Raw genomic sequence first — 26,823 nt, 5'->3', positions numbered from 1 at the left:
CCTAGAGATCACTAGCTGCCTTCCCATGACTGCTGCTGGCACACAATCCCCCTACATGCACGCTTGGTGGGCACTATCCCATGCCCATTAGAGACTCCACACATACTAGTTTTACTCTCTTCAACCTGCAAGATAGTGAACTGCGCTGAGCCCCTCCCTATACTAAACTCCCGCTCATCCGGTCTCTATGGTAACCTGTGAAGACAGTATGGCCGCCATCCCCCATTAGGGAGCACAATGAGCTCCTGGCTTAAGGTTGCCAAGGTCAGGGTCCCTAAGTTCAACAATGAATGACAGCCTGTGTCTCCATCACTGCCCCGCCCCCAAGAGACTACTCGAGGAGAGCGGCCTCCTCCCGAGGGACATAGGATGTCAAGTTTTCAAGTTTTCAGAGATCCTTCCCCTTGCCTCCTTCCAAGCAACAGCTCCGACGGTCTTTGGGGATGGCTGAGTCTCCCGCTTGTCACGCACCCTGCCTCCCGTCCAGTCAGCAGGGACTCACCTGTCGGTAGCCCACCATGATGAGGCGGACAAGGGCGATGTTCACGTGGGCCCCCAGCGATTCGTCATGATAAATCTCATCCACCTACAAGAAGAGCACACGTCGGGCCAGGCTCTAACATACAGCATGCCATCTCCCCCATCCGTGACCTTACCCAGCAGGCCTTTCCTTCCCAAGTAACAAAACTGAGGCTAGCCAGGCATGGTGGGGCACGCCTTTAATCCCAGCACTCTGGGAGGCAGAGGCAGGCGGATCTTTGAGTTTGAAGCCAGCCTGGTCTACAGAGTGAGTTCAAGGACAGCCAGTACTACACACACACACACACACACACACACACACACACACACACAGAGAGAGAGAGAGAGAGAGAGAGAGAGAGAGAGAGAGAGAGAGAGCCAAGGCTAAGAGAGGTGATGGCTTGCCAAGGGACACATGACAGCTATTCATCTGACACTACCCATCCTCCCCCGAGCTCTTTCCATAGTCTGTGGGGTGAGATGCTTGCGAATTTAGCAATTCTGACTAAGACACTCATCTCTGAAGAGTCTCTTCCGGAGGTCACCCGACTCAAGGGTCTCCATTTGAAGGTTCCCGTTGTGCCATCTCTACGTACTTCACTTCCAGTTTCCCACTGGGGTGGCATCGCTGAGTGGTGGCCCGCAGAGTGGAGCCCCAGCCCCAGCCCCTCCTCCAAGGCAAATCCCCAGAATAAGGCAGTGCTCGTGGGCCTCTGAAGGGGCAGCGACTGAATCACAAGAGCGAGTTACAAATGCCGAGTCTCCGCACCAAGCCTCCCCCGTCAGACCTGCATTTGAACAAGGTACCCTGGATGTTTGCAGACTCTACCAAGGGGTGGGGGGAGCTTAGCTCAGAACAGTTCTTTTGTCTCATGGGTTCAGGGCCCGGGAGACTGAGGCAGTTCCCCCACAGACTGCATCTGGAAACCCTGTCCTAGACACTCCCCTGTCAGGAAGCCTGGACAGAGAGAGGAATTTGGGAATTCATCCTTAGGAGTTCATCCTCTCCTAAGGATGCTCACACCCTGAGCTGACAACTCACACATTCCTGCTTTCCTTGCTTAATTTTTTCTTGTTTTAGGTAAAACACTTTTATTTAAGTAAAAGCAGGATGAGATAGTGTGATGTCTTTGTAATCCAAGAGTTCATATAGGAAGAGGGGAGAAGGAGACAGAAGATTCCCCGCAGCTCGTAGACCAGCTAGCCTAGTATCTGCAGAGGTGAACGATGAAAAAGACCCTCTCTCAAACAGGATGCCAATCAAGAGCTGACAGTCCAGACTGCTGCCTGATCTACACACACACACACACACACACAAACCCCACTCAGGCACATAGGGCTTTTTAAAAGGTTAAAACAAACAAACACAATATTTCAATGTAAATACATATACACAAGAAGAAAGTTAAATCACTTAGCAACCAACTAAATAATGACCACAGTCTGCTCACTTCCTGTCACATGTGCACGCCTGTGTGCTAGTTTACAAAGCCGGGGTCATGCTGAACATACTGTTTGTGCTTTGTTGGCTTCCTGGAAAACGGTTCTGCATCTTTAACTGTGATTTCTGGTGTCTGCATAGCACATGCTGCCAATGCTGTAGCAATCCTAGACAGCAGCTGAGAGTCTTACGAAGAAATGTTTTTCCTCAGCCACTCAATGTAGGCAATAATAAAGCAGCTACTTGGAGTCCCAGGTTCAAATCCCAGCTCTGTTTGTTACTGTTGTTCTTACTTTGTAATCTTACGTATGAGGGTTTTGCCTGCAAGTATGTGAGGTCTGAGAGCATGCAGTTCCAGTAGAGGCCACAAGGTAGCGTTAGATTTCCCCTGGGACTGGAGTTACAGACGGTTGTCGGAGGCTGGTGCTGGGAGTCGAACCCTTGCCCTCTGCAACTGCCTCTGTTTTGTCCTGATCACCCAGTAGGCTTGGGGGTGCAGCACAGAGCTCCTTAGAACCTGTTTCTTTTTCTGCTGAATGGAAATAGAAATGGCTCGTAGAGGGCTGCCCTGTAACAAATGTCTGGGAACCACAAATGAACCACACAAACCCTGAGGCACCATTAGGTCGTGACACTCAGTGGTCCCTCCAACGCTTGCCCCATGTGGATCCCTAAGAGTGGGATGGTTTCACACCTACCCGTGTCTCACCATTTCTGTCTCCTGTGCTGTTTGTATAACAATTCTTTCTCACACACATAAAGAATGTAACTAACCCACAGGTCATGAAGGAGCAGTTGTCCACTGTTCACTAAACAGGAAGGAATCATCCCTTTAAGTCTGCACCTAGGAGTCCAGGGCGGGGGTGGGGGGAGGGGGTCAAGAGGGAAATTGAAGACCTGATGAGCCAGCAAAGGACCAGACTGTGGGCTCGGAGCCGTGGACTCAGAGCTGCCTCCTGCGCAGAGCCCCGCCCCGGCCCATCCTCCCAGTGCCCAGAGCTGGCAGTGGCCCCTGTATATGGATGTGCAAACCCCAGAGCAGCCAGCATTGGGCTTCCACCATCGGCTTTCCTGGCGCCTGTGTCTGAATCCAACCGAGTGCTGAGACCAAAGTCTAGCACTAGATCCAACTGAGTACAGAGATCAAAGCCTGGCGTCTGCCGTGGACACAGAGACCCTGCCAACGCCTACCGCAAGACATGATAGAGACGCCCAGGCCCCGCTGCCCCCCACCCTCCAGAGCAGACACCATAGAAAGAAAGCGGTTTGTTGTAGAGCGAAGGCACTTTCCTTAACCCACGTGCCACAAGCCCCAGGCTTATCCTGTGGGGTCTGCAGCCTCTATTAGCCACACACCCAACCCCAAAGAATTCAAACCTCACAATATTTTACTGACAGCAGACAGCCACCTGCAAGGAAGTGACCTTTTATGTGTACGAGCCTGAATGTATATGTATGAGCCTGCATGTATGTATATGAGCCTGCATGTATGTGCATGAAGCTGCATGTATGTGCATGAAGCTGCATGCATGTGTATGAGCATGCATGTGTGTGTATGAGCCTACATGTATAACTATAAGCCTGCATATATATATATATGAGCCTGCATGCATGTATGAGTCTGCATGTATATGTGTGTATGAGCCTACATGTATGTTGTGTATGAGCCTGTATGTGTATGTATGAGCCTGCATGTATGTATATGTATGAGCCTATATGTATGTGTATTAGCCTGCATGTATGTGTATGTATGAGTCTACAAGTATATGTGTGTATGAGCCTGCATGTATGTATGTATGAGCCTGCATGTATGTGTGTATGAGCCTACACGTATGTGTGTATGAGCCTGCATGTATGTGTGCATGAGCCTACATGTATGTGTGCATGAGCCTGCATGTGTGTTTGCATGAGCCTGCATGTATGTGTGTATGAGCCTGCATGTATGTATGAGCCTGCATGTATGTATGAGCCTGCATGTATGTGTGTATGAGCCTGCATGTATGTGTGTATGAGCCTACATGTATGTGTGCATGAGCCTGCATGTATGTGTGTATGAGCCTGCATGTGTGTGTATGAGCCTGCATGTATGTGTATGAGCCTGCATGTGTGTGTATGAGCCTGCATATGTGTGTATGAGCCTGCATGTGTGTGTGTATGAGCCTGCATGTGTGTGTATGAGCCCACATATGACTCTGCACCAAGTGCATACTCATTGCATGCTGAAGGCAAAAGAGAGCATTGTATCTTCTGGGACTGGGGTTGCAGACAGCTGTGAGCTGCCATGGGGTTGCTGGGAATCAAACACAGGTCTTCTGGAAGACCAGACAGCACTCTGACCACTGACCCATCCATCCAGCTCCCATAGAGAAATAACTCTTACTTGCTTATTTATTTATATTTCACATGTATTAGCGTTTTACCTGCATGTCTGTCTCTGTGAGGGTGTCAGATCCCCAGGAACTGGAGTCACACACTGTGAGCTGCCATGTGGGTGCTGGGAATTGAACCCTGATCCTCTGAAAGAGCAGCCTGTGCTCTTCACCCATGAGCCATCTCTCCAGCCCCGTGAGAAGTGACCCTTAACCTGACTTTTCAGGCCTCTCAGCCCCAGGACACAGCCTTTCTCCTCCACAGGGCTGGGGTCAGGACTGTATGTGGACTCTGAAGCGACCCAAGAGTGACAGGAGAGTCACATACCACTCGACTATCTCTGCTCCACACTCCACAGCTTGCCCCAAGGACAGAGAAGAGAGAGACAACTGAGGCACTTGGGTTCTGGGCATCTGGAGGGACTCGCGGGTTACTGTCTTTTCCCATGTGTCTTCTAGTAAGTTGGGTTGTCAAAAATCCTGTCAGAATCCCACGCGTGGCAGCCAGCCCCGTGTCAGAAGGCTTTGCACCTGTGCGCGTAACCATCTGGGAACTGAAAATCTGAGAAAAAACTTTTATATGAAACACATGCTTTCTCTCTACTGCTACTGCCTAACCAATACAGCATAGCAGCTGTGTGCACAGTGCTTACATTGTATTCATCTGTTCAAAGTCAACCTGAGGGCTGGAGAGATGGCTCAGTGGTTAGAGCACTGGCTGCCCATCCAGAGAACTTGGGTTCGATTCCCGACATCCATATGGTGGCTCACAACCATCTGTAACTCCAGGTCTAGGAGCCCTGTTCCCTCTTCTGGTTTCCGTGGGCACACTGCATGTGTGTGGTGCACAGACGTGTAGGCACAACACCCATAAGCGTGAAATAGAAGTAAATCTTTTAAAACTTTTAATCAAAGCAGTCTCGAGGCACTGTCGATTGCATGTCTGAGGGTTCTACCGTTCAGCGGTGGAATGCTCGCCTGGCACATGGAAGACCCTGGTTCAGTCCCTTCCTAATGACAAAAGCAACTAGAGAGGAAAGGGTTTATTTAAGATGACATGTCCTGGTTGCGGGTCATCATGAAAGGAAATCGGGGGTCGAACTCAAGGCAGGAGCTGAGGCAGGGGGCGTGGAGGAACATCGCCTACTGCCTCGCTCCTCACCATTTCCACAGCCTGCTTTTTCTTTTTAGCCTGAAATTCTTTTTTTTTCCTTTGGATAGAAAAAGAAATTTATTGATATTATTAAATCATGAATGGGAGCAAGGCAGATTTCAACAGTTCAGTGCCTTTAGCTTATTCTCCCACTTTTTTAATTAGATATTTTCTTTATTTACATTTTGAATGTTATCCTCTTTCCTCATTTCTCCTTCAAAAACCCCCTATCCCATCCCCTGCTCACTCACCCACCCACTCCTGCTTCCCTGTCCTGGCATTCCCCTACACTAGGGCAACGGGCCTTCACAGGACCAAGGGCCTCTCCTCTCATTGCTACACACGTGGCTGAAGCCATGAGTCCCTCCATGTGTACTCTTTGCTTGGTGATTGAGTCCCTGGGAGCTCTGGGGGTACTGGTTGGTTCATATTGGAGTTCCTCCTATGGGACTGCAAATCCCTTCAGCTCCTTGGGACCTTCCTCTAGCTCCTCCACTGGGGACCCTGTGCTCAGTCCAATGGTTGCTTGTGAGCATCTGCCTCTAGTATTTGTCAGGCTCTGGCAGAGCCTCTCAGGAGACAGTCATATCAGGCTCCTGTCAGCAAGCACTTGTTGGCATCCACAATAGTGTCTGGATTTGGTAACTGTCTATGGGATGGATCCCAGGTGGGGCAGTCTCTGGATGGCCGTTCCTTCAGTCTCTGCTCCACATTTTGTATTTCCTCCCATGGGTATTTTGTTTCCCCTTCTAAGATGGACCAAAGCACCCACACGTTGGTCTTCCTTCTTCTTGAGCTTCATTTGGTTTTTGAATTGTATCTTGGGTATTCAGAGCTTCTGAGTCCGCTAATATCCACTTGTCAGTGAGTGCATACCATGTATGTTCTTTTGTGATTGGGTTACCTCAGTCAGGATGATCTTTTCTAGTTCCATCCAGTTGCCTAAGAATTTCATGAAATTCATTGTTTTTAATAGCAGAGTCAATGTGTAAATGTACCATATTTTCTGTATCCATTCCTCTATTGGGGGACCTCTGGGGTCTTTTCCTCAGCATGCTTTCTTATAGCACCCAGGACTACCAGCCTAGGGGATGGAGCCTCCCACAGTAGGCAGGGCCCTCCCCCATCAATCATCGCTCAAGAAAATGCCCTACATACGCTGTTTACAGGCAGTCTGAGGGGGGCATGTTCTCACCTGGGGTGTGTCCCACTTCCCAAATAACTCAAGCTTGTGTCAACTTGAGAGGACAATCATAGCCAGGACAAAGGTCAGGGTGGGAGAGACAGAAGGAGAGAGGGAAGACATCAGGAGAGGGTCTAGGTTACAAAGGAGAAGAGCCTCTAACGTGGGGGTCCAGGGTGGGGTCTTGGGGACACCGAGGGACAACTCTACTCATTTCTGTCACTTGCTCAGCAGGCCAGATCTACTTCATCAAGGCTTCCAAAGACCCTTGTTCTGACTGTTAGAACACTGGCAGACAGGGTAGGTAGGCCTTGTCCTCCCAAGTTCCCTGGTTTAGTCCTCGGGGTCCCTGGCATGTTCACCTGCAACTACCCTTGCCAGTCCTGGCCCTGGACTTGGGCGCTCAGGTGTGGTTCAGCTGGAACAGCCTAAGTGTTCTACACAGGCCAGAAAAGAGCCTGGATAGAGACACCATATTGGCAGAATCTACCGCTGCACAGGGTGCCACAGTCAGGGGGTGTGGCTCCCTGGCAGGCCCCCCAAGACAGGACGGACATATCCACAGGGGCCCCCTGACAAGCTCCACCCTGACTACACACCCAGGGCTTGGCCCCGCGCTCTCAAGCTCCCTGGCTGTAGAGAGAGGTTGTCAGGAAGCAACCAGAAATTGCTTCCCACGGTTGGACAAAGAATGACCACAAGGCACACCCCCAGGGCAGGGAGGAACACTGCATCACTTTCCTCGCCTCTCACCTCTGAACCTAGTTCAAGGCCACCCTTGGCAGGTCTCCTAGGTTAGGGTTTGACATCACCTGTTGGCCGGAGATGGCCACCGGGGGTTTGCAGAAAAACAAGCAAAGGTCAGTGCGCTAGCCAAGGCAGGGGGTGGGGGGGTGGGGGGGGACAAAAAGCGGCAGAGGGGAGGGGCAGGTGGAGAGCGCTGGGTCTGCAGGGGTGACCCGCCGCTCCCAGAATAACCCGCTGTGTGCCAGGCTCTGTTCATCAGCTCCGAGCCACCTTACAGAACTATCCCTGTCTCGTAAGCAAGAAAACAAGATTCTCTTTCTTGTGTTCTTTTCTTCCTCGTGTGTGTGTGTGTGTGTGTGTGTGTGTACACAGGTATGTGTGTGCAAGTCTGTGTGCACTCCGTGTGCAAGCGTACATTGCTCATGCCAGAGGAAGACAGTGGGTATTCTGCGCTCGCTCTCTCTCTCTCTCTCTCTCTCTCTCTCTCTCTCTCTCTCTCCATTTTATTCCCTTGAGACAGGGGTCTCTCACTGAACCTGAGCCGAGGCCAGCAACCAGGAAGTCCCAGTGATCCTCCTGCATCCGATTCCCAGCGTGCTATGCTCAGCTTTGTATGTGGGTACCAGGGATTTGAACTCCGGTCTGTGTGCTTGCTGTGATGCCCTAGGTTTTTTTTTAATGTCAGTTTGATACATGCTACGGTCATTTGTGAAGAGAGAACCTCGACTGAGAGAAGGCCCCACCAGATGGGCCTGTAGGTAAACCTGGGTGTGTGTGTGGATTTTACTTAATTATTGATTGATGTGGGAAAGCCCCCGCCCTCTGTGGATGGCACCACCCCTAGGCAAGTGGCCCTGGGGCTGAGCAAGCAATGGGGAGCAAGCCATTAACAGTGTAGGAACTGCGCCTCCAGTTCCTGCCTCCTCCTCCTCTGATGGTCTGTGATGCAGAAGTATACACCGGAATAAACCCTTTCTTTCCTCTGCAGCTCGCTTTTGGTCAGTGATTTACCACAGCAAAAGAAACCCTAACTAAGACACTTGCACAGCCAGTTCCTCCCCGCTGAACCATTTCCCCATCCCCCATGACCAATACAAGCTGCCTGATGGCTGGGGATGAAGGTGATAGAGTGCTTGCAGCAAGTGTGTGTGTGTGTGTGTGTGTGTGTGTGTGTGTGGCTCGAGGAAACAGGGCTTGCTAGTGTACGACGTAATCCCAGCTCTTAGGAAGGTCAAGAGTTCAAGGTCATCCTTAGCCACATCATAAGATCTTGTGGAAGGACAAAAGAGAGAGAGGGGGAGGAGGAAAGGAGGGAGAGGGAGAGAGAGAGAGAGAGAGAGAGAGAGAGGAGAGAGAGAGAGAGAGAAGGAGGGGGCATCCAAGCTTCCGAGAGCCTAAGTCACATCCCAGATCCTGCGCCCCACCCCCACCCCAAGCTGGGAAGTGGGAAGCCAGGATTTAAACTGAGATCTCCATAACTCTATGGCCCCAGTTTATACTCAGGGCTGTCCAGTTTCTGGGTGACAGTGAGTGGGATTCCAATAGCCCAGTACAAAAAGAAAGAAAGAAAGAAAGAAAGAAAGAAAGAAGAAAGAAAGAAAGAAAGAAAGAAAGAAAGAAAGAAAGAAAGAAAGAAAGAAAGAAAGAAAGAAAGGAAGGAAGAAGGAAGGAAGGAAGGAAGGAAGGAAGGAAGGAAGGAAGGAAGGAAGGAAGGAAGGAAGGAAGGAAGGAAGGAAGGAAGGAAGGAAGGAAGGAAGGAAGGAAGGAAGCTCAGAGTACAAGGTCAGCCCTTTCCCTGCACCCAGGGTCTGAGCTAGCATAGGGCGGCACCCGCAGGAAACAGACAGAAGCTGAAGTCCTCCTCCTGGCCCAGGGCTACAGGTGGCCATTCTGTCCCAGTGGCGCCAGCGCGCGCTGCGCACACACACACACACACACACACACAGAGTTGTATCTCCTCAGGCTTCGTTTCAGAAGGAGGGAAGGCTCATGTAGAGACCCTGCTGCCCAATGATTGACAGTCCCACTGGTGTGAGCGGCAATGTGGGGAGCCGTGGAGGGCTGGGGAAGATGGGAAGTCACAGAGCGCCCTGCTCCTGAGCCCCGAACATGGCAGCCTTTAGAGGAACAGACAAGGAGAGAAGGCATCTTCTGTGAGAGGAAGGAAAAGAGAAGACGCCAGGGGAAGGGAACACGGAGCCATCGGACCCCACGCCTCTGAGCTTTCTGGAACCTTCTCCCACACACCCTTGCTCCCCGAAACACACTTCGGTCACAGAAGACTTCTCAGGTTGCAAAATGGGGTGGGGCTGGGTTTCCCAGTCCAATGGTCAGCAACACAGCCAGCCAAGCAGTAGCAAAGACACCTTCACTAGCACCCTGCGGGTGTCAGGCGCCCTCAGTCCTATGCTAGGAGAACTCCACTTTTTCAGACTCTGAGTCTGAGGCTGGAGAGCCCCAGCTTGTTTGCGGCGAGAGAGGTAAACCAGGTCCTCGGGAGACAGTGAGAGGGCTGTGGGTAGCCTTCCTCCCTGTTCCACACCAACGCCTCTCTGTGGCAGAGCTGGGGCCGACGGCTGCATGGAGCACGGTGATCAGCATTAGGCACTCCCTCTGTCCCCGAGGGACAGTGCTGAGAGGAGCCACAGGATAGACGGCCACCTCTGTCAGAGGGCTTGGGCAGGTGTCAGGCCATGAGAGTAGGCTTGGTGCGAAAAAGCAAGACCTAAGACTGCCTGTGTTCACACAGAGGCATTCGCAAAGGCACCGAGGGCCACTAAGAGCTGGCCCAGCCCACCCGGATTCTCCTCGCATCAGCTCCCTCCTGCCTCAATCCTAGCAAGCATCCCAGACAGAAGAGGCAGCCCTGCCTGCCTGCCACCCTCCTTGCTTGCTTTTTAAGAATTTCAAACATTTATACAATGAAATATGACCATGTTTTCTCCCCATGTCTCCTCATGCTCTCAGAGCACATCCCCTCCCACCCAACTTCATCTCTCTCTCTCTCTCTCTCTCTCTCTCTCTCTCTCTCTCTCTCTCTCCTCTCTCTCTAACTCACTCAGTCTATTTAGTGCTATACATACGTGCATGGATGCAGAGCCATCCGATGCAGCATGTGCCAGTGGATGTATCTTCAATAAAGAGTGATTCTCCACTCCCTGTGACTATTCCTTGTCAGGATTCCTCAATACAGAGTGTGTGTGTGTGGGGGGGGGGGGGGCAAAGTCCACTGGTTGCTCCGTCTGTGTAGGGATTTTGACTGGCTTGTTCTTGTATGAATCTTACGCATGTGACCATACTCGCAGTGGCTCATGTCCAGGTGGGAGCGGTTCACCCCGCTCCTCCTCTGTTCCCTGTGCCTTGGTAGTGGGGTTGATAAGGATGTCCTGTCTAGGGTTGAGCACTCAAGTGTCACACTGCTAGCGCTGTGACCAGGTATCACTGCCCCCCGACGGCTGTGCATTGCAAAAGGAGCGCCCGTGCCCGGAGCCAAGAGCAGTCCAGGTCTGTCATCCCCAAGAGTCGTGTAGGTGTCCTTAGTTCTGCTTTCTTTTGAATTACAGGTTGAACATCCTAAATCTAAAATCTAATTAAAATTAAAAATTCTAATTTCCAGAAATTTTTTTTCTCGAATGCCCGTCAGTGTGACATTATAAGTGGAGAATTCCACACCTGGGTTTGTGATGGGTGACTGTCAAAAAATTCAGGTGCACTAAAAATATCGTGTAAAAAAAATCACCTTCTGGCTGTATATGTAAGGTGAGCATGAGGTATATGTGAACTTCAGGTTTAGACTTGAATCCTCTCCCCAAGATTGCAGCTGCTGATATGCAAACATTCCAAACCTCAAACCTTCTGGTCTCAGAAATTCCAGAGATACATGACTTGTATGGTTTGCAGAGACGTTGCCAGGGCAGTAGGGACACACCATGCACCCCCATAACCACCTTTCCCGACTACTGGCTTCTTGCACAGTATGGTTAAAGTTTTTAGGATGAGCCAACCAACACTGGCAGGCAATTATTAACCCAAGTCTGCATATCGCTTCTCCCTAACATCCTATTTGGCTAGAGAAATCTCATCCACGATGCAATAATGAATCAGGTCGCATGTCTGCCACAGTTTTTCAGCCTTTTCTGGCTTTTGTTGGCTTTAATGATTTTGTGGAGAACTACAGGGATTTTAAAAAGTGCTCATCAATTTAGATTTTATATATGTATATATATATATCTAAGAAATTTTATATACATATCTAAGAAATACACACACATGTGTGTGTGTCTCTCTGTGTGTGTGTGTGTCTGTGTGTGTGTATATTTCTTTACTTTCATTTGTATGTGGATGGAAGGGGTAGGGTTTCATTAGCTAGCCCAAGCTAGACTGACCACCATCAGGCTGTTTCCCTGGTGTTCAGCCTGACCCACACATTAGCCAGGCCTAGACCCAAAAATCCTGTCCCCGAAGTTAGAGCACATCTGGCCAAGGTCCCACACTTCCTTATGTGTCAGATAAGAAAGCCCTACTTGCCTCTAGTCACCAGCGAGGGGGTAAAGAGAGAATGCTAACTCTCCTCACTTGTCTCCTGGCCCAAGCTCATGACCATGACTTTATAGTTCACAGGGCTGGCCTGGGCTCCCAGTGAGTAGTGCCCTCTCTCTGCCAATCGGCACACACTGAGGGATGTGGTGTCTCCAAGGCTCCCCCGAGAGAGCCCAAGGGCTGGCCTGCACAGCTCCCCTGGGATCACACTCTTTGGCCCACCTCACATCCAGGTTGTTTGTGCAGGGTGGTTCCGAGGGCACAGGGACAGACCCACCCAGCCCAACAGACTCCTTTTCATTGGCCCACAATGCTCAGCATTTAAGCCCCACAACCTATTTCTGAAACACAGCAGCCTTGATGTCCCAGGCAGGCCCGCCTGCCTATAAACAGGGGCACGAGGGGACCTGGCGAATCTCAGTGTTTCCTGCCTCCTGAACTCAGCCTTTGGAGCCTACTTCTGCGGTGGTGTGGAGGACAAAAGGGGACAAATGTCCCGCGCTTGGAGCCTGGGCTTAGCCAGTGACATCTGTTTGTTTAAAATGGCCTTCTACTTTGGGATGCTCACCACCCCACCCCAGAAATAGAATGTCGGGAGTCCCCTCCGAGGCTCAAGTGGAATGTCATGTGGGAACGTGCTCTGGGGACAGTAGTGCCCTCGTCACCTGTTGCTAACCCGGGTTTTGTACTGGGGAGGGGAGCATGTGCTGTGCCTCCTAGTGAGGTGACTGTGGCTTCCTCTCCGGTAGGAAGGGTTAGAAAATATCCACACCTGTGTGTGGCGACAGGGGGCACATACCTCAGACCAGGGGCTTCACGGGCCGCCATGGACAGTGTGACGCTGATTGGGGAGCTGCCTCCTGCACAGTAGGATACACTGGGGCCTCCTGGTCTCTCTCTGCCCATGAGATGCTGGCAGCATCCTATCTCCTTCAGAGGCTGTAGAAATACAGCCTAAGGCTGCCTGCTCCTTCTTCTTTTTTTTTTAATTGAATATCGTCTCCATTTACATTGCCAATGGTAAAACCTTTCCCAATTTCCCCCCTCCCCAAAGACCCCCCAACCCCTCCTATCACCCCCTGCCTCCATGTATATGCCCCTCCCCCTCTCCGCCCTCGGTTTCCCTTTGTTGGGGCCTCTGTTGAACCTTTACCTGCTCCTTCTTTTTGTCTCCTTTCCCTTCCTTTGTCTCTCTCTTCCCAACCCCACTGTATTTTTGTTTGTTGGTTTGGTTGGTTGGATTTGTTAATAGTTAAAAGTAAACCCATTTTAAGGTAATGCTAGGTGTGTATGCACAGGTATGCACGAGGACACACATGTGTGTTCGCATGCACACTACACACGTGCGTGCCTGTGTGTATGTGGCTGCACATTATTAGGCGAGGGCACCCGTCTCCCTTCTCCCCTCCCCTCCCCACAGCTGCCTGTCGAGTTCTGCAACGGCAGCTGTGGTAGGAACATAAACCTTGGAATCGGACAGATCTCAGTTTAAAGCCTGGCTCTGCCGCTTTAGTCGCTATATAGATTCCAAGCAGGTTGCTTAGCTCTTCCAAGCCCCGGAAGTAACAGACGCAGCCTCACAAGGCTACGGCTATGGGAGAGAGAGAAGCCAGCTACGAATGCTCAGACTGCTGCCTGGCTGAGGCAGGTGATCCTGCCTCTCCGGTCTCAGCCTCCTCTGAGCTCCTTCAGCATTATCCTCAGTGAGTCTCTGGTTATCTCAGGGGAATGAGGCTTGTGTGTGTGTGTATGTGTGTGTGTATGTGTGTATTGTGTGTGTATGTGTGTGTGTATGTGTGTGTGTGTGTGTGTATGTGTGTGTATGTGTGTATGTGTGTGTGTATGTATGTGTGTATGTGTGTGTATGTGTGTGTATGTGTGTATGTGTGTATGTATATGTGTATTGTGTGTGTATGTGTGGGTGTATGTGTGTATGTGTGTGTATGTGTGTGAATGTGTGTGTGTATGTGTATGTGTGTATGTGTGTGTATGTGTGTGTGTGTATGTGTGTATGTGTGTGTGTATGTGTGTATGTGTGTGTGTATGTGTGTGTGTATGTGTGTGTATGTGTGTATGTGTGTGTGTATGTGTGTATGTGTGTGTGTGTGAGCATGTGCGCGCAGGCAGACTGAAGCTTTGAGAATGAGAGGCTACCTCTGTTGACGGGCTCCCCAGCAAGTGCATGCTAAATCCTGACAATAACTACTCCTGTCTCAGGGGCTCAAAGGTCCCCTGGTACTGACATTTGAAGAAACACTAAGGAAATGGACTGGGGGAAAAGCGTAAACTAAGGCACAGAAAAGGAAAAAGCACCCACAGTCTACCATCAGGTGAGAGAAGAATGAGAAGGAATGCCCTCCCCCCTGCCATGGCCTTCTCCCCCACCTATCCTCAGTAGTTCTAGGTCTTTCTAGCACAATCCAAGTGAATGCACAATTAACCTGACAAGCTGGCTAGGCTTGGCATGAAAGGTCTGCCGCTCTCTGCAGCCTTGGCCACTCTGGGGCCAGAATCTCCTTGGCTGATGGTAGCTGCCTCATTCTGAATCTGCCCTGACTCTTCGCCCCACCCAGCCCCCACACACTAACACCATAAGAGCCTGGCAACCGGAGATCCCCGTGATGGCACCAGGCCAGCCTGGCGGAGACAAAGCCCCAGGTAGGCAGAGCTTCAAGGCAAAAGTAAAGTGACACCTGTGTCCCTGGGTCCGTGACATCTCCCCCCAGGGCTGTCTGTGCTTCCAGCATCCCAGCCAAATAAAAGCCCCACACAGTGAAGAGGAAGTGCTCTGGGTCCCATGGGAGGGTGGGGCTGTCTGTTGCCCATCTGCCTTCCTCCAGGGGCAGGAAGTCTAGCTAACCATCCTTTGTTAAGGGAAGTCAGAGCTCTATAAACCTGCTTGGCAGGTGTGTGGGGTAACAATCCCTTAAGCCTGTGTGGGTGCTCTGAGGCACCCTACTACAGACCCAGGGCTCCCTGGGAAGCACGGCCAGAGCTGTACCATCCAAGACCCCGTGCGTGTCTCCTCTCCATAGGGCAAGCCAGCCGAGCAAGCAGCCCAGCCGACGCTACTGCACGAAAGCTGCACAGAGGGGCCCATTCCTGTGATCCCAGCACTTGGGATGGGGTTGGTGGGAGGATCAAGAGTTCAAGGCCAGCTTGGGCCACCTACTAAGTTCAAGGTCAGTCTAGAACACACAGGAAGACACCACCTCAAAAATAAACAAGCAAAAAGAGAAGAGGAGGGGGAGGGAAAGGAATGAGAGGGAAGGAGGGAAGAAAGAATAAGTCCAGGCTATCCACAGAGCAGTCTCCAAAGATGAATCTCAGAGCATTGTTGTTAGGGGGAGCTCATAATGATTCCTGGCCAAGGGTATAAGCCATAGGTCAAGGGTCAAAGATCACATCGTAATTGAGGACGCCAAGAGTGCCAGGGTGGGCCACTTTAGCCTGGGTTAGGCCTCCTTTGCCTAACATTAAATATGGGGATGTGGAGAAGGGCCTGGGAACGAAGGGCAGCAGGCCACAGGTCTCCACATGCCTAACCACCAGGTCTGAGAAAGAGCTTCCTATTCCTTCCTCGCCAGGCGGACTGCGTTCTCTCTCAGTTCCCAGTATGAGGGGTTTGCCAGGTCCTTCTAAAAGCATCACACCTCTCTGAGCGAGTTTCAGAAGAACTCTGGCCTTGAAAGGGAACACCCTCCTTATGACTCATCCAAAGACCTCCTTCCTCCTCACCATCGGATGAGCTGATGGCTCGCGTACTCAGCACTCTCGGGTGAGCTCAAGGCCAGCCTGGGCAAGTTAACAAGATCCTGGGCCAAAATAAAGAGATAAGAGAAGGAGCTGGGGGCCAGAGGTCTATGCAAAGCTCTAGGTCAGTTCCCTGGGACAAGAGAAGGGGAAATAAAGGAAAGACGTGGCAGCTTGAGCCATTTGGCGAGATCTGATCTCCAAACAGCAGGGGCTGGAGAGGCGGTGCCGGGCTCCAGAGGACCCAACTTCGGTTCCCAGCACCCACGCAGGTGGCTCAGAACCATTCATAACTCCATTTCCAGGGGACCCAAGACCCTCTTCTGAACTACCAGGGCCCCAGGCACACATGCGGGTCACACAGACATACATGCAGACAAACTGCCCAGACATGTAAAAGAAAATAAATAAATTTAAACCAACAACAAGAAGAAGAACAACAACAACAAAACTGCATGGTCTCTTCCTGTTTCCAAGGGAAGTCCCAAATCTGGGTGGTGACCACATTTCTGTCCGCCTTCTCAGCCTCCCTTTATCTCCCTAGTCGCGTTGCTTCAGCACCGAACCTTCCAGTTTCCCCTTCTGCCACAGCCCTGAGGGTCCCCTTTATCCCCTGGCCACTCGAGACCCCCCCCATCCCAGAACACACACACACACACACACACACACACACACACACGGGTCCCACCATAAGCAACGGCCTCATGCTGCACATCCTAGAGGCAGCTCCCGGATGACAGGCACTCACCTCTAACCCCAGAGTAGTTAGAATACGTTAAGATGAAAATATCTCCAGTTGAACAGATACAGTGAGAAACCTCTGGAATGTCCTTTATTGAAACAGCAGCAATTTCTAGGAAACGGTACCAGAGGAAATCCCCCTGGAGAGCGTCACACCATAAAGACAGATCTTAGGAGCCTGACTTGAGCAACAACCACCAACTTCCTCATCTCCGTGCTCTCCCGCCTTTAAGGATCCATTTGAGAGGCTGGAGATAAGGCTCAGCAGCTAAGGACACTGGCTGCTCTTCCAGATGGACCCGGGTTCAATTCCCAGCACCCACATGGCCGCTTACAATGTCCCTAACTCCAGTTCTAGGGGTTCTGATACCCTGAAACAGACATGCCTGCAGGCAAAAACACCATTGCACATAAAATAAATAATCTTTTATGGGTTTTTTTTGAAACATGACTTCGCTGTGTAGCCCTGTCTATCCTGGAACTCACTGGAACTCACTCTGTAGAGCAGGCTGGCCTCAAACTCAGAGATCAGTCTGCCTCTGCCTCCCAAGTACTAGGATTATAGATGTGTGCCACTACCACTCATCAATAAATAAATGATTTTTTAAAATACTCAATTAAAAAAAAAAAAGAAGAACCCACTGGAGTGTCTGACAGATAGCTTAGCAGGTGAAGGCACTCGTGCCAAGCATGAGAATCTAAATTCAATCCCTGAAACCAACTTCCCACAGATTGTCCTCTGACTACCTCACTAGCACTCTGTAACACACACACACACTCACACACATGCACACACACACACACACACATACACACACGCGCGCGTGCGCACGAGCACACACACACATGTGTGTGTGTATACATATATGCACATACACATACACACGCATACATATACACACATATATATATACAGATACAGAAACAGATACACATACACACACACACACATGTATACAAATATACATATACACATACACATACACAAGAACCTGTTTGACCAATCCAAAATTTCCAGCTTTGGCCATTCCCTTGAGGAAGTCACTCCAAGTGACGGCCCTACCTCATACCAGAGGATCTGGTAAAGTCCTTCCTCTTGCTAATCTGTCTCAGACACAAGGCATAAGACAGGAGAGAAGAAGTCCTCTGACATATATGCCTGGTCACCAGTTGTGGACTACCACCTCTCAAAAGGCTGCCATTAGAGGCCAGGCTTTGACTGACACTGTAGCACTTAAGAATCCACCCTACAAGAGACCTTCGAGTTCCAGCTGGTCCCCTCACAGACGCCACTACACCCAGCGGCGTGGTCCTAGCTGGACCTGCAGTTTATAGACTGTGGGTGGAGCGGTCAGTACTCCAGGGCGGGAGGCGTGTCCACAGCCATGCTTCCCTGGGTTAGTTACCATCTGTCATTCCCCCACACCATCTGAGGAGCTCCAGGCCCGGGACATTAGCACTGGCAGCAGCCCACCCACCCCACCTGAGGCACCGGGGACACTCACGATGTTCATGAGCGTGAGCACGTAGTTCTGCGTGTGCTCCCTGCCGTGGAAGCGAACCACCGAGTCGTCCACCGCCAGCAGCACCTCGATGCTGTAGCTGCCGGGCTTGGCGTGTCGCCGCTTCCGCTCTGTGTCACCCAGCCGGTCCCCCACCAGATCCAGCACGTTGGGAAGGTCACCAAGGCCGAAGGCTAGAAATGGAATAGAAAAAGTGGGAGACTGAGCCACGTGCTGAATGACTCTTTATCTCTTTCTCTTCAGTGGTCCAGCCTGGTCTTGAACTTGTGTAACTGAAGACAGCATTGAACTTGTGATCTGCGTGCCTCCAATTCCTGAGCTTTGGGATTGCAAGCATGGGCTACCAAGCCATTTCATGAGATGCAGCTGAGTGAACCCAGGGTTTCCTGACTGCAGGGCAAACACATATCCCCAGCCCCCCAGACTGTTCCTCAAGCACTCATCTGAAAACCTACTAGAGCAGACCCAGAGCCGGGGTATAGGCACTCCACAAATATACTCCTAGCAGCTAGCAGATGCGTACACGGACAAATGGCAGTTGGATGATGATGGGGAGGGAGCTGCCGTGAGTCTACAGTTTAGTTCAGGTGACAGAACTGGATGGAGCTGACACAGGAGCTGACACACAGTATGAGGCCTCCTTATCCAAAACACCTCAGACAGGCATTTTTCAAATCTTGGAACTTACATACACCGTGACAGCTGAGCATCCCTGACCCAAAAATTCCAACTTGGAAATGCTCCAACATCCAAAATAGTGAACATTCCCGGAAGCCCAGTATCTAAACCCAATGGTGATTCCAGTCATTGGGATGGGCCATTGGTAGGAAGGAGGGAGGTATCGTGTGTGTGTGTGTGTGTGTGTGTGGTGTGTGTGTGTGTGCAAGGACTCTCTCCTTAAGAAGGGAGTAAGTCACCCCAGCCTATGAGCAGGGCTCAGATCCTCAACAGCCCCTGGAGCCCTTCACCCATGCCTACTGTAGGGAGGCTCAGAAAGGTTCCCTAACTCACCCTAGGTCACACAACAAGTTAGCGGCAAGAGCCCAAACTATATAAACTGGAGTCTCCCCATCCCTATTACCTCACCCAGGGTGGAACCAGACAAATCTTCCACCTCAGTAAATGAGAAAAGAGGAGTCTGTGTTAATGGGGATATCATGGGTACCTCAGTTATAGTCTCTTCAATGTGACCCTCCAGGCCCAATGAGCCAGAGCTGAGCGGTATTGGGGAGCCCACCCAGGAAGCTTCCAAGTGAATGGAAAAACATACAGCTCCTCGAAACCACCAGCAATCTCCAATCCCTGAAACCTAGGGTGACCCACGGATTCCATTCCCAGACCACGCCCAAAGCCAGCTGCACTCTCAGAAGATTGCACACACATGTCCAGACCAGCGCCGTCACACCGGGCCCCAAAGGTGCGGGCACAGAAGAGTGCAGATGACGGTTGTGTCCCAGAAATGAGGGGTGTACTAAGACCTCCGAGGTGTGAAGCCTTGACCGCTAAAGGGATGACATCACACCGGTCTTGAACTGTATGCCTGAGTTCCCACGAATCCACCCTCATTTTTGGGAGAACTCAAGATTTTAAAGAGGGCGGCAGGGTGGTTTTGGAATTAAACAGGGGTCTTGGTTGCACACGTGGTGAAGACAACATAAAGCCACACAGTTATGTACTTCGAAGTGGTAACTTTGGGGACTGAGGAGATGGCTTAGGGGGAAAAGGGCTTTGATACAAGCATGTGATCCAAAGTTGGATCCCTGGCCCTAGATAAGTGCAGAGGAGGTGGGGTTGCCTCTCTGGAACCCTAATATGTGAGAGGCAGAGACGGGACTCCTCAGAGCAAGCTAGCTGGCTCGATACCCAAATCCTTGAGCTCCAGAATCGAGTGAAACAGCCTGTCTCAGTACGTAAGGTAAAGCACATTCAAAGAAGACACTAACACGGACGCACTCCAAGTGGTTTGAGGTACAGAAGACTGGACAACGTTCCCTGAGCTGATATCGCAACTCTGAAAATTTGGCACTGGGGTTGCCATCTGTGTGGCTGTTGAGGAGGTCAGGGTCAGGTTAACAGGGAGGAGCTAGGCTCCCCCAAGCCTCTCTTCAAAGATAGATTTTTATGGCCATTTGATTCAGAACTGACCTTTAAAAAGGGGGGGGGAGCACCTAAGACTTGATGTTCTCCTTGGAGAGGAGGCACTGGCCTCCCCTCAGCCTAAGGCACGCACTGCAGAGCCTCCATCCAGCCTCTCATTCCCACCTGAGGGCTCCCCCTCCCACCTACCCCAAGTTCTTACCAGTGACACACAGAGAGCAGCTGGATCTTCAGAGAAGTCATTGCATATAGAACAAACGGTCTCCCGCATTCCTTCTCACGAGGCCCCACCCCACAGGACCCCCGGCATGAGGGTGTGGCCATGCAAGACCAGATTCCATCCATTGATTCCAGGCAAAAGAACTCCACCACAAAGCTAAGGCTCACTGCAAAGCTGGCCACAGGATTGAGACTGGCACCGTCAGTCACATACACTATATTTTTCTCTCTACGGTGGTGCCTAACTGTGTTCTCCAGGGAGCGGGGTTGCGCCCAATTTTAAGGGGTTCCCACGTTAGCATGCTACTCCAGTGACTAAGGCCGAGACCCAGCATTCATCAAGGGCCCGCTGTTGGCCTCAGTTCGCGCAGGCTGGGTAGGCATTCGCCACTACCTACAACAGCCTTAGTAGTTTAGCATCCATGGTTTCTTCGTTAGGAAAATGAGGTGGGGCATTAAAGCGCTTGTCTGGCGTCAGTGAGCAAAACGGTGCCCTGGACACAAAGCAGTCCCTGCTACTCTGCCACCAGGCACTGACTAGTAATGTCCTAAAGAGCCTTCTTCCTGCTGCTCACACATAACGGGATGTGATTTTTTTTTTAGGGGGAAAAGAAAACAATGGCCACTCAACCTCCTGCTTTGGCTTAGTTAGCCACAGCCTTCAGAAGCATCACCGAGCATCCTCAGAGATGCTGGAATCCCAAGGACCCATGTTGAAGACCCAAGCGACTTTCGCTAGCCCTGGGTTAGCCGGTTCTAGCAGCCCCTTCAATCCACTGGGGTTTCTCTCCTGGCCCGGCCACCGCTCCATACGGGCCGGGCCCATTTTACAAATGAGAAGACTGAGGACAGGTAGATCGGGAGTCATGCCATAGTCGGGGACTAAGGTCATTCCTGCCAAAGCCTACCTTCATTGTGAAGGTCCCCGTGGGGCTCTGTCCACTCCCTCTGCATGGCTTCCCGGCGGTACACCACATGGTTCCTCCCGCCAGCCTCCTTCTCCTGCTGCCCTCGCTCCAGGGGCTCGATGAAATAGTCTGAGCTGTCTGTGCGGATGAGGCCAGCCTGGGGGCGGGGTGGGGGGGGCAGGGAGAGCGGGAGCAAGGGAGAGAGAGGAGAGGTGAGAACACGGGGCACAAAACAAACAAGTAGTAGGCTCTTCCTCCAGGGCCTTCGGAAAGCCCGGGACCCCGGAAGTCCTATGATAGAAAAGTACAGGGGTTAGGAACGCTGGGCGTGGGAGCAGGGAGCGGGGAGGGCCCCCATTTTACGCACAGCAGACCCACATTGCTTTCGCTAGTCCTCTGAGGCGTCATGTGAACAAAGACTTAGTTCTACTATTTTGCAAGGTGAGCGGGGAGCACACAGCCACGTATCACACTCTGGTGATACGGGCAAGAGGGGAAGGCCCACAACGAAAGGGAAATCAGCCTTTGCAGAGGTGTGGACCCCGCTCCAGTACAAAGGGCTATTGTTTCAGACCTGAAGCGTGTATGGTGCAGCAGGGGGCTAACGGGCAGCCCCTCGGGAACCCAGCCAAGATAGTGCGCCAAGGGAGCAGGCTCTACTTTCAATCTCCCACACAGCCCACATCAAAACAGTCCTTTAAAAAAACCCAAAAAACCAAGAGCTGCCCTTGGAAACCAAAACACAAAAATCTAACCTTGGCCAAACCCAGCAAATGTTATTAGCCATCAACTGAGACTATAATCAAAGAGGCCAATAAAACATAGGAGATGTATAATGTTAATATACGTATGCTTGCATACGAATATAGGCACACACACATGTACGAACACACAAACACACATGCACATGCATACACATGTGTGCATGCGTGTGTGTGCAGGGGGGCACACATATGTGCACACATACCACATCATCTCTATAAAGTAGGCTAGCCCACTTACTGTGGTGTCCCCCAAAATAGCGGATAACATATTTGTTGAGTTCACTCCCTTATTCTAACAGGTGTCTATCGAAAGCCTTCGGCATCCCAGACATCGGAAGCCCAGCTGTGAACTTAAAACTGTGTGCATTTTTATAAGCCGACGCGTCTCCTCCATTTGAACCAGAATCCCCCTCCTTAAAGCAGCCACCGCACCCCGTTTGGTTCCCCCACCTCCCCAGCTCGGCTTTGGAGGTTGTGTTTCAGGAAAGTCTGTTCCCTGCAGCATCAGGCCTTCTTGTCTGCCGTGAAACAGAAACCCGAGATGGTCAGGGCCAGGAAGGATAGCCACCTTCACACCTCAGCACAGACCTATTCGTGAGGCCGAGAAGTGCTCTGGAGGAAATGGTGGCTCTGTGACAGTGTGCAGCCTCCCTGGGCTCCTGGCCTGAGAAACCCCGGTGTATTTGTTAAAATGTAAGGGACTGGGAAGACAGTATGGAGCATCTGCTACGTAAGCCGGACAACCTGCATTCAGATCACAAAAGCCAGACAAGTAGCACAGGCTACCCTCATGGTCTCAGCATACCTGGCAGTGTGCGTGTGTGTGTGTGTGTGTGTGTGTGCATGTGTGTGCATGTGTGTGTCTGTGTGTGTGTCTACATGTGTGTATGTGCCTCTGTGTGTGTATGTGTGTGTGTCTGTGTGCATGTGTGTATGTGTGTGTCTGTGTGTATCTATATGTGTGTATATGTGTGTCTGTGTGTATCTATATGTGTGTATATGTGTGTCTGTGTGTGTGTCTATGTGTAACTATGTGTGTGTATATGTGTATGTGTGTGTCTCTGTGTGTGTATGTGTGTATGTGTGTGTGTATGTGTGTGTCTGTGTGTGTATCTATGTGTGTGTGTCTGTATGTATCTATGTGTATGTGTGTGTCTCTGTGTGTGTATGTGTGTATCTATGCGTGTGTGTGTGGGGGGGGGATGCTGAGGCAGGAAAACCCCAGCCATTCTCGCATAAGCTTCATGAATAAGAGATCCTGTTTCAATCAGGACAGAAGAAGAGGACCAGAACCCAAGCATGTTCTCTGACAATGTGCACACTGTGGCACATGAATGCTTGTATGCACACACAGCACGCACGCATACACACCACATATAGACCAGCATACACACACACAGCACACATACCACACATATCACATACACACCACATACACATGCACACACACCACCCTCACACCATACACACACCACACATACCACACATGCACACACCACGTACACATACATACACACAGTGACCAGCACATACCCACCCTATGCATATACACACCATACACACACATATACACACAGACCAGCACATACACATTACAACACATAACACATATACTACATACATACAAACACATACCTGTGCACAAACACACACCATATACACACACATACATACAGAGACCAGCACACACCAAATCATATACATATACCAGACACACACACAATGCCAACATCAGTATTCCTTCAAAAGACTCAGCACCTGCCTCTTGCTCTGGCAAACAGGTAAATAGGGCTCAGTCTCTGACTCTGGGGAGAAGCCAAGGATGAGGAATGTCCTACCCTGCCCAGCACTAGGGCAGGTGTGGCCCTGAGGGATGGGTGTACATCAGACACCTAGTTACGAGAGTTAAAAACACAACCCAACACCCCTGCCCACAGAGGCGTGAGTTGGCCCCATGGAAATCTTGGCAAGAACAGGACCAGAAGCAAGGGGCTCAAAAACAGTCCAGCATCAAGTTCATTCTCTCCCGTGCTGACAGCACGTCTCCACACTGCCACCAGACAGCAGACCTCCCTCACAGGTCTGTATGCAGTCTGAGGGAGAGCTGTGGTGACCCCTAGCTGTTACACAGGCACTCTGAGACAGGCAGCCTAGGCTAGACCCCACAGCTCAATGAAGGAGGGAGACCGTGCATGCATAAAAGGAAGGGAGAAAGCATTAGGTTAGTCAGAGAGAGCATCCAAGATAGCAAGGGTATGGCAGGAGGAAGGAACCGTTGGCCAAAGTCATGGGCTCTACCAGAGACCAGAGAGGCCTGAAGATCACAGGCAGAAACTGAGAAAGGACTAGAACTAATGGCCAAACTCAAGGGCCGCTACTGCTGTAGAGATACAGAACCTCAGGGCACAAGACATGTGTAGGCTTGAAGGGACAGCTGATGACCTCAAGCACAGGACCTGTCTCAACGCTATGGCCACTGGGCAGTCTTGACAGGACTGGTGGGAAGGCTCAGCTCAGCCCACCATTGTTTTCCATGCTCCTTCCTATGTCCTGTCTGTTAGTGTGGGGTTGTTCCCAGAACAAGCAAAGATACCAACCCTTCACAGGTCTCTCCAGGCCAAGGTCCACCCAACAAGGCTTGTCCTGGGCGGTGGCCTATGCCATCTCATCCCCCATGCTTCCTGAAGTATCCTGGCAGAGTAGAACTCCTTAAATCAGTAGGTAGAAGACACCGCACCTTTCCCATGCTGTGGCCCTACTTGCCCAGATCCTCTCTCTTCTGAGACTTGTTTCGCCAACTGCACAAAGCAGATCTTTCAAACGCTGACACCTCCTGCCTCATGGATCGGTGATTTCACATGGGTTCAAAGCAGGGATGTAGGTTCCAGAAGGATCTGCATTACTTCCCAGCTCACAGACACTGACCACACTTCTAACTTCCAGATTGAGATTTCTTCACTTAATGACAAAATCAGCTAGGGGACCTCTCACTTACGCTCGGGTGTCTCCAGGGACAGGAACCTCCCTCTCTCATGATGCAAGAGAGACTCTATAGTGTCCGGTGGTTGATCTGGTGATGCTGTGTATTCAAATGCTAAATGCTGGTCCCCAAGATCTAGTTGTTCCCCACTCAATGAGGAAATCTCATGTACATCAATTGCTGCTATATAAACCCTGCTCCACAATGTAAAGTTAATTGGTTTATAAGAGGCTAGAGTCTATGATTGAGCAGTAGGGGGAGAAAGGCAGGACCTGAGGATCGAGTGAGGGGTCTGAGAAAGACCAGAGAAGAAGAGGGACAAAGGGAAAGGAGACAGGGAGAGGAGGAGGCCACCGGGAGAGGAGATGGACCACGAGCACGTGGCCAGGAGAAACAGCAAGTAACAAGGGACATATGGCTGGGATCTAAATTAGATTTGCTCAAAACCTTCCCAAGCTAGGCTTACAGCTAGAAAATAAAATCTCAGGATTGTGTGTCTTTTATACAAGATAGCTAGAATAAATAATTCTTTGTATAGGGATGCTCTTAACATGTCAACTTGACTCAGCCTAGAGTCATTGAGAGGGGAATCTCAGCTCTGTGATTGTCTTTGTTTGTTTGTTTGTTTGTTTTTGTTTTTCGAGACAGGGTTTCCTCTGTGTAGCCCTGGCTGTCCTGGAAGTCACTCTGTAAACCAGGCTGGCCTCGAACTCAGAAATCCGCCTGCCTCTGCCTCCCGAGTGCTGGGATTACAGGCGTGCCCCACCACGCCCGGCTTGTAATTGTCTTTATGTGGTTGGCCTGAGTATGTCTGTGAGGGATTGTCTTGATTGTTAACTGTCATAGGAAGGCCCTGCCCACTGTGGGTGGCACCATTCCACAGGTCGGCGGTCCTGGGCTGCATAAGAAAGGTAGCCAAGCCTGAGCCTAATGGACCAGCAAAGTACTCCACCAGGTGTCCACCTTCGAGTTCTAGCCCTGACTCCCCTTGGTGATGAACTGTGACTTGAAAGTGTAAGCCAAATAGACTCCCCCTTTCTCCCTAAGTTGCTTTTTTTAAAAAAAAAAAAATTATGCATTTATTTTATGTATATGAGTACGCTGTAGCTGTCTTCAGACACACCAGTAGAGGGCATCGGATCCCATTACAAATGGTTGTGAGCCACCATGTGGTTGCTGGGAATTGAACTCAGGAACTCTGGAAGAGCAGTCAGTGCTCTTAACCGCTGAGCCATCTCTCCAGCCCCGCTAAGTTGCTTTTGATCAGTGTTTTATCACAGTAACAGAAAGGAAACAAGAATATGTCTCTGTGCCGGGCAGTGGTAGCGCACGCCTTTAGTCCCAGCACTTGGGAGGCAGAGGCAGGCAGATTTTTGAGTTTGAGGCGAGGATGGTCTACAGAATGAGTTTCAGGACAGCCAGGGCTACACAGAGAAACCCTGTCTCAAAAACCCAACCCCCCCAAATGTCTCTGTTCTGCCCTTTATTATTGAAAATAGTTCCTACAACTTACACTATCTTGCCCCGTTTCATCTTCATAACCCTCTGATAAAGGCACTAATACTAGAGCCATTTCATAAATGAGTTTTAGAAATTTAGAAAATAAAACAACTTACTCAAGTCACCCAGTAGGGTCACCACTGCACAGGCGCCCAGGTCTGTGTGGTCCGTAACTGACACACCATATAACCTTGGTTCATCTGGGTTGGCATCTGCCCTTTGGGTCTTTTCCTAGTCCCACCTGAAATTCTCTTGGCTTCTGTTGGAGTCTGACCTTGCAGAGCAAGAATGCTCAATCTTAACTCCAGCCAGCTGTCCCCATGGACACCAGCACACTTGCCACCATGAATGTGAGGACAGAGAAGACCCAAAGCACATGGCTCATAA

General features: G+C 50.8%; 1 protein-coding gene across 1 annotated transcript in view; it reads right to left on the bottom strand.

Annotated features, from left to right (window-relative positions):
- Positions 1–26,823, bottom strand: part of Adamts14 (ADAM metallopeptidase with thrombospondin type 1 motif 14) — an 81,810-nt gene that overhangs the window by 35,632 nt on the left and 19,355 nt on the right. The window contains exons 3-5 of the mRNA XM_052164100.1: positions 21,193–21,349; positions 17,951–18,141; positions 503–586 (exon numbers count right to left, since the gene is read on the bottom strand). Of these exons, the coding sequence (XP_052020060.1) occupies positions 503–586; positions 17,951–18,141; positions 21,193–21,349 (432 nt within the window). The remainder of the gene's footprint in view (positions 1–502; positions 587–17,950; positions 18,142–21,192; positions 21,350–26,823) is intronic.

The sequence above is a fragment of the Apodemus sylvaticus genome, chromosome 19 (assembly GCF_947179515.1).
Source record: "Apodemus sylvaticus chromosome 19, mApoSyl1.1, whole genome shotgun sequence".
Classification (NCBI taxonomy): Eukaryota; Metazoa; Chordata; class Mammalia; order Rodentia; family Muridae; genus Apodemus; species Apodemus sylvaticus.
This window is presented reverse-complemented; position numbering and strand designations above follow the sequence as displayed.